Genomic DNA, 6851 nt, shown 5'->3' with positions numbered 1-6851 from the left:
ATCAAAATTTCCCGCAACAAGTATAATTCTGTTTGGAAATTTCAACAAAATACGGATAAAGATTGAATATGGCAGAACATGCTCCAACCATGAGTCCTGGGCACGCACAATTATTGGTATCCTTTGTGGAGTGGAGACTTTTTGACAAAACGAGTGTGGGGTTGCATGCAGATTTCCATAGCCAACTTGCCTAATCCACGTTTCAAACCAACCAAGCAGACATTTGTGGACGAAATTCCAACCATTCAACTAAATTCAATACAAAAGTTGACAGCTACATTAACTCTGAGATCAACAATTACTTGAATAATACAACATTTCTAACAGAATATAGCCTAAAATACACTTTGAACCCGCAACTCGATCGCCCGATTCTGATGGTTCGGTACAAACGCGAGTAAGATCATCCTCGCCACTTATTCGTCGTTATCAAAACAGTTTGTTACCCAGTTGAGTAGTGCATTGTGAAGATTTGGGCTTTTAATTGTCATTCAAACTAGTCGTAACTGGAATTCGATCTCATTGTGTACTCTGCCACGAGCTGAGCGAAAGACGATGATTTGTTTTCCAGTAATCTTGCAGGGGAGTCATATTCCTCAATAAGCCCTGCAACACAATAAAAAATACATTCAAGTAAAAGACTATGAGGATCATTTGGAAAGTAGAATGGATTCATATGGCAATACTAACCATGACTTAGAAGCAGAACCATGTCACTGTCAAGAACAGAAGTTATACGATGCGCAATAGTAATAACTGTGCAGTCAGTAAAGTGTTCTCGAAGGGTCTGCTGGATCAGATTATCCGTAGCTGTATCAACTGATGCAGTAGCTTCATCAAGCACCAAAACCTTACTTTTCTTCAGGAGCACACGGCCAAGGCAGACCAGCTGTCTCTGACCCATACTCCAGTTCTCTCCATTCTCGCTAACTGCAGCAATTGTCGAACATAAGCACAAATAATTTCCATGACATAGAATGGAATTGAGAGCATCTATATAGCCTCTATGTTAGAACAAACCTGTGGAATCCAGCTTTCCTTCCTTTTTCCTAACTTCATCTCCGAGTTGGCACTTATCGAGGGCCTAAAACAAATAAAAGACATTTAAACCAATTGACGCCAATTTGGAACTGAAAAATCAGATAATGATGAACATTTAGTGGGAACAGAATTGTAATCAACCAACCTCCCAAATTTGTTCATCCGTGTACTCTTCAAGCGGGTCCAGATTGCTTCTTACGGTCCCTTCAAACATGGTTGGGTCCTGAGGGATAATGCTCAACCTAGACCGCAGATCATGCAGTCCAATTGAAGAGATATCAATACTATCTATCAAAATCTGGCCAGCAGAAGGATCCACAATTCGGAAAAGGGTCTGTATGAGAGTTGATTTGCCACTGCCAGTTCTCCCCACAATCCCAGTTTTCATTCCTCCAGGAAAGGTACATGTGAGACCTCGCAACACAAGTGGCATGTGTGGTGCATACCGGACCTATATAAGCATGAAATAAAATCATAAACGTAACTGATCCTCCATTGTATGAAAGTAATAAACCAGAACAAAAAGTACCTGAAGATCACGTATATCAACTTCTCCACGTAATGGCCAAGAACGATCCGGCTTATTGGATTCTATTACAAGAGGAGGCTCACTGGGAATATTAGTGTATTGTATTAATCTCTCCACCGATATTATTCTGTTCTCCACATTGCAAAGGTTCCATATACACCAAGCTTGTAACATGTTTAGATTAAGTCCATATGTGACAGCCAAGCCCGCAATGCCTTTAGCGTAAAATATCCAAAACAAATAAGATCATGCTTAACAAACAGTTCAAAAAGAATAATCAGTAACACACAAGTTGAATATCACTTGCCTGGATCAATCACCCCTGCTGGAATAGAGATCAAGAAAATCAAAGAAAACCCAAATGTGATAGATGACAACATATCCAAGCGAAAACATAGCCATTCCATTGCAGCCGCAGTATGGAACTTAGGGCGACCAAAACTATCATTCAATTTCATATTTATATCCCTGAATCTTGATTCTTGGTCGAAGCTTCTAATTGTTGTCGACCCTGAAATTGTTTCGGCAAAATGTTGTATCACTGGAGCTTTGCATACCCCAACCAACCGTGCTAGTTCTCTTGCTGAAGGAATGTAGTATTGCTGCATCAATATAAATTCGTGAGCATCCTATTTAACATGATTCTTATATATTTCTGGCTGTAACAGGAGCTAATTTTTCCGTGAATAAGGAAGCCAAGTTGAGGTGAGTAAGGCATGAATAAAGAGCATCAATAGAGCATGAAGAGTGAAGAATTAAAACAGGAAGATTTTCCATATTTGAATTCATGTGATAAGTTAACGTATCAATAGAATGCATAAAATAGGAGCATTCCGAAAAGGTGAGAAGAATTACCTGATACCAGATACAGATTGCAACCACAGGGATAAAAATGATGAAAACCTGCCATGCAACCTGTGACATCACTGCAATAATTCCCAAAAGCTGGATCATTGAGTTCGCTAGGCCCCCAAGTTGACTTGGCATGTTCATGTCCACTACATTTTGGTCAGTAGAAGCCTGCAAGAAATCATTTAGCAACATTGATGCGGTTACTGATTTTAGTACTGTAGCAGAGGAAGTGGAAGGTTTTAACGCAGAGAGGGAAACTACATAAAACTCATATAATTCTTTTTGAACCACCCAATCAGGTATGGTATTAGAAATATATGTTGCTTACTCTGTTTAGGATTCGTCCACTTGGAGTCGCATCAAAGAAAGACATTGGAGCACGGAAAATGCAATAGTGCATTTTACTAAAGAGTATAGTTGCTGTCTTGTACCCGGCTGTTGCAAGAAACATGGCTCTGAAGAGAACACAAACAGAACTTCCAATAGCCAAAGCAACGTACACAATTATCAGCGTAGAGCTTGTAACAGTAGGTTGCGCATCCTCAGATACAGGAGTTGCCCAAGCCATCCAGTAATTGCTTCCAATTTGAAAGATCTGAAAGAGAATTTGTCCAAGCAATATAAAAGGCACAAGAGCTCCTCCGTATGCTGTGGTGATATACTTCCAGTAGACTGCAAACCCAACTCTACCTTTCTCTCTCTCTTCTTCTTGAACAATCTGCCCTTTTGACCCACCTAAATCATCTGTTTTACCATTCTGAACATCACTGCTTTCTTCTTTTTGGACAACCCCATTAGTACTAGCCAAATTTGCATCTTTGTTGCTCACACTTATTTGTTCAGCAGGCCCTTCCTCTACCGATTTAAGCGAGGACAAAGATTCTTCATGTGCTCCCACAAGTTCCTTAAAATCAGTTCCGGAACTAAGAATATCATTGAACTTTCCAGCTTGAGTAATCCTTCCATCCTTCATGACCTGATGACAAGGAGTAACTTTGAGCAGACAGATACCAAGTAGATAATAACACGTATTACAAACTGGAATTTCAAGAAAAGCTCTGTGGATACTTTACCAATATAAGGTCAGCAGCCGGCAAGAACTCCACTTGATGAGTGACATAAATTACTGTTTTCGAACTCAACAAGCCCAGTAAACATTCCTGTTGTGCAATTGTCAATTAAATAAATTAATGGTCAAATCATACATCAGTTCAGGCCAAGCAAAAGAATACTATGGATGCATTGTCACTAATGCTAAGATGCAAAGAGTTTTGAAGATTCAGTTTATTACGTATATGCAATCACGTTGGATTAGAGAAATGAAATACCTTAAAAAGGTGGGATCCTGTATGAGCATCAACGGCACTAAAAGGATCATCAAACAGATAAATATCAGCATCTTGGTACAGAGCTCGTGCAATTTGTATTCTTTGCTTCTGCCCGCCACTTAAATTGATTCCCCTCTCCCCTATAACCGTCTGATCACCGAATGATAGAATTTCCAGGTCCTTCTTTAACGAACATGCTTCAAGAACCCTCTCGTAACTTTCTCTGTCCATCTCTTTACCAAACAATATGTTTTGTTCTATCTTTCCACTCTGTATCCACGGGGACTGAGAAACATAGGCCTTTGTCCCACACAACTTAAGAGTCCCAGATATCTTTGGAACTTCTCCTAGAATGCAAGAAAGTAAGCTCGACTTGCCCGAGCCAACAGTACCACAAACAGCAACCCTCATACCATGGCTCACGTTGAAATTTATATCCTTCAATGTTGGATTAGGGGAAGATAAATCCCAAGAGAAATTCCCATCAATTATCTCAATTGCTGTATTGGAACTACCTCTTGGGACGTTCTCTATAACATCTGGCTGCAAGTCATCAAGACAAAGGAATGATGCAATTCTATCAAGAGACACCTTAGTTTGTGCTATCATAGAAATTGTGTCTGGAAGATTGAAGATAGGCTCTTGAAGAATCCTGAACGTTGCAAGTGCAGATAAGATCTTCCCGGATTCAAGTGGGATTCCTACAAGCATGCAAACAACAAAAGTGACGACAGACACAAATGTTGGGGCACCCCAGAAGGCAAATGTGGTCATGGCCGAAGTATAAACAAACTTTCGCAACCACCCTTCCTCCGACTTCCGGAGTTCATTAATTTTAGCCAAAAATTTCATCTCCCATGCTTGAAGCTTGAGAATTCTCATGTTCCTCAAGATCTCAGATGTTGCCTTCATCCTTTTATCTTTTGACTTCATTAACTTGTCCTGAAACTTCTGCTGCAAGGACCCCAAAGGAACATTTGCCAACATAACAATTATCGTTGCGATCAATGTTGCAATAGCTGCAAGACCAAGATTTATGTACAAAATCACTAGGGCCAAGCCAACTTGTACAAGGACCATCCATGGATCGTGCATGTACCAAGTGAAGTCACCGATCCTCTCAGCATCGACAGTCATAAAATTGATAATCTCACCGCTAGTGTGGCCCTGCTTGGAGTTGGATGACAAGGTCAAACCCTTGTTATAGATCGCTGTAACAAGTACCGCTCGGATTCTTACTCCTACCTGTTGCGTCTTAAAGAACCAGTGCCTTTGAGTGAGGCACTCCACGAGCTTTGCAATCAAAAATGCAGAAACCAAAACATAGCCTTCATTTTTGAACTGCCGTCGCCCGTAGAGGTATTGGACAAATGTGTCGATCAGATATGGACCGACATAAGATGCCATTGTATAAAAAATCCCAAATGAAGCCGTCAAGAGAATCTCTTTCCAGGCTGATAAGATTAATGCCTTCACCAGATGAAGTGTGGTAACTCTGCCGTTCCCACCACACCTGGCCTCGAGCTTACTTTTAAAAAGAGGATAGGACCCAAATACACTGTCAACCTTATCTAGTTCAGGAACATCCTCAAGGTCTAATGCCTTCTTATTCCCAACCACAATTAAAGGACCCATCCAAGCAAAGGTAAGGATGCTGAAAATTCCAGCATTCGAATAAGGGTTAACATTTGTTCCCCCTTTCGACTTATTTGACTCTCCATCATTACCTACACTAGTACTACGATTACCGTTCAAAAGGGGTTCCTCCAGAACAGCATATCTGCCCTCTTTCTTCCCGAAAAACCCCACATATATGAAAAACAAACCCGAAACAACACAGACAGCATCGAAAACCAAAGATTTAACAGGCAACGAAAGATGGTCCTTGAAAAGAACAATGTCTATGACGAGGCTATAGCAAGAAATAGAGAAATAGAAACCCCACCAAACTCTCAAAAAATTTGGGAACTTATTGGATTCAGCAGAATTGGAGAATTGGGTATGCAGGTAAACACAAACTGCACCCCAAGAGAGTGTTCTAACAGCTAAATCCAAGAGGGTCACTACTTTTTCATCAGACCAACCATTTTTGTACCAACAAAAGTAGTTCAATAAACAAAAAACAAGACTAAACCCAGAAACACAGAAACTACAAATTAAAGCCTGCTTGTAGTACGAATTTCGACTATTCGAAAACCTCTGTTTCGGAGCTTCTCCTCCTCCTCCATCACCCCCCTTGAATATCCTCCACAACCAAGAGAAGAACAACACACATAACAACGCTAGGTGTAATGAACCGGAAAACCCACGTATAAAAACTTGTTTGAGAAGAAAATCAGTACCTGGATGCATCAGAAATGATGAGTAGTTTGAGAAGAAGGTTGAGAGAGTACCGTGGTTTGATGAATAAAAAAACTCCATGATTTCTGGAGCTTTTTGCTGGGGAGGTTCTGATATTCTGGTTTGGTTATTGAAGGAAGATTTTGTGGGTTGTTTTATTTATATATATATATATTGGGGGGGGGGGGGAGAGAGAGAGGGAGGAGAGTCAAATGTCAATGTGGAATTTCCTGGGGCCGACTCTAACGTGGTGCCCAAGACACACGTGAAGGAGATAACTATATACAAAGTGACCCAAACTAGTGTTGTGTTGGTTCCAGGAAAAGACCAACAATTAGAAGTTGATCAATGGACTCAAAAACTAAAAAAATTAGAAGTTGATCCCAAATTCTATTTGAAAAGAAAATTAATCTGTATACATTTTTTTTGTTTCGAGTCAAGTTTTATTTGTTCGTTAGAGTATATTCAAAAGAAATGTCAAAACATTTAAATTGGAAGTAAAAGTAAAATAAACAAGCAATAATGTTTTTCAATCAAGAAGTCAAATCTGATGTGATATGATATGGATTGGCAGCTCTCATTCTTGCTGCCAAAATTGGCAGTAGCTTCTTATCCTACTTTTTCATTTTTTCTTGTCAAACCTACTTTCTCATCTTTCAGCTATGCTCTCTTTCAAATTTAAATTTTATGTTTAAAAGTTGATATCTTCTTTAGAGATACTCTTAGAGGTTTGGGTTTAGTCAAATTGATTAAAGCAGTGT

At 39.8% G+C, this 6851-nt stretch overlaps 1 protein-coding gene across 1 annotated transcript; it reads right to left on the bottom strand.

The window, feature by feature from the left end:
• Window positions 1–222: 222 nt before the first annotated feature.
• LOC103427839 (ABC transporter C family member 3-like) lies at window positions 223–6245 on the bottom strand. Its single transcript, XM_029100089.2, has 10 exons — window positions 3751–6245; window positions 3496–3582; window positions 2751–3398; window positions 2426–2590; window positions 1878–2172; window positions 1571–1785; window positions 1187–1492; window positions 1021–1084; window positions 691–930; window positions 223–606 (listed from the first exon to the last, which is right to left on the bottom strand). Exons 1-10 carry the CDS (start codon window positions 6169–6171, stop codon window positions 497–499), a joined length of 4551 nt encoding a protein of 1516 aa, XP_028955922.2. The 5' UTR covers window positions 6172–6245; the 3' UTR covers window positions 223–496.
• Between the last annotated feature and the right edge of the window lie 606 nt (window positions 6246–6851).

This window comes from Malus domestica, chromosome 03 (genome assembly GCF_042453785.1).
Source record: "Malus domestica chromosome 03, GDT2T_hap1".
Classification (NCBI taxonomy): Eukaryota; Viridiplantae; Streptophyta; class Magnoliopsida; order Rosales; family Rosaceae; genus Malus; species Malus domestica.
The sequence above is the reverse complement of the archived record's forward strand: the minus strand, read 5'-3'. Positions and strand labels throughout refer to the sequence as shown.

Coding starts and splice junctions, on each gene's coding strand:
- LOC103427839 (XM_029100089.2), bottom strand. CDS start 6,171: ATGGAGTTTTTTTATTCATCAAACCACGGTACTCTCTCAACCTTCTTC. Junction 3,583..3,750: donor CAGGATCCCACCTTTTTAAG/GTATTTCATTTC, acceptor ATTGCACAACAG/GAATGTTTACTGGGCTTGTT. Junction 1,493..1,570: donor TTGATATACGTGATCTTCAG/GTACTTTTTGTT, acceptor ATGCTTATATAG/GTCCGGTATGCACCACACAT.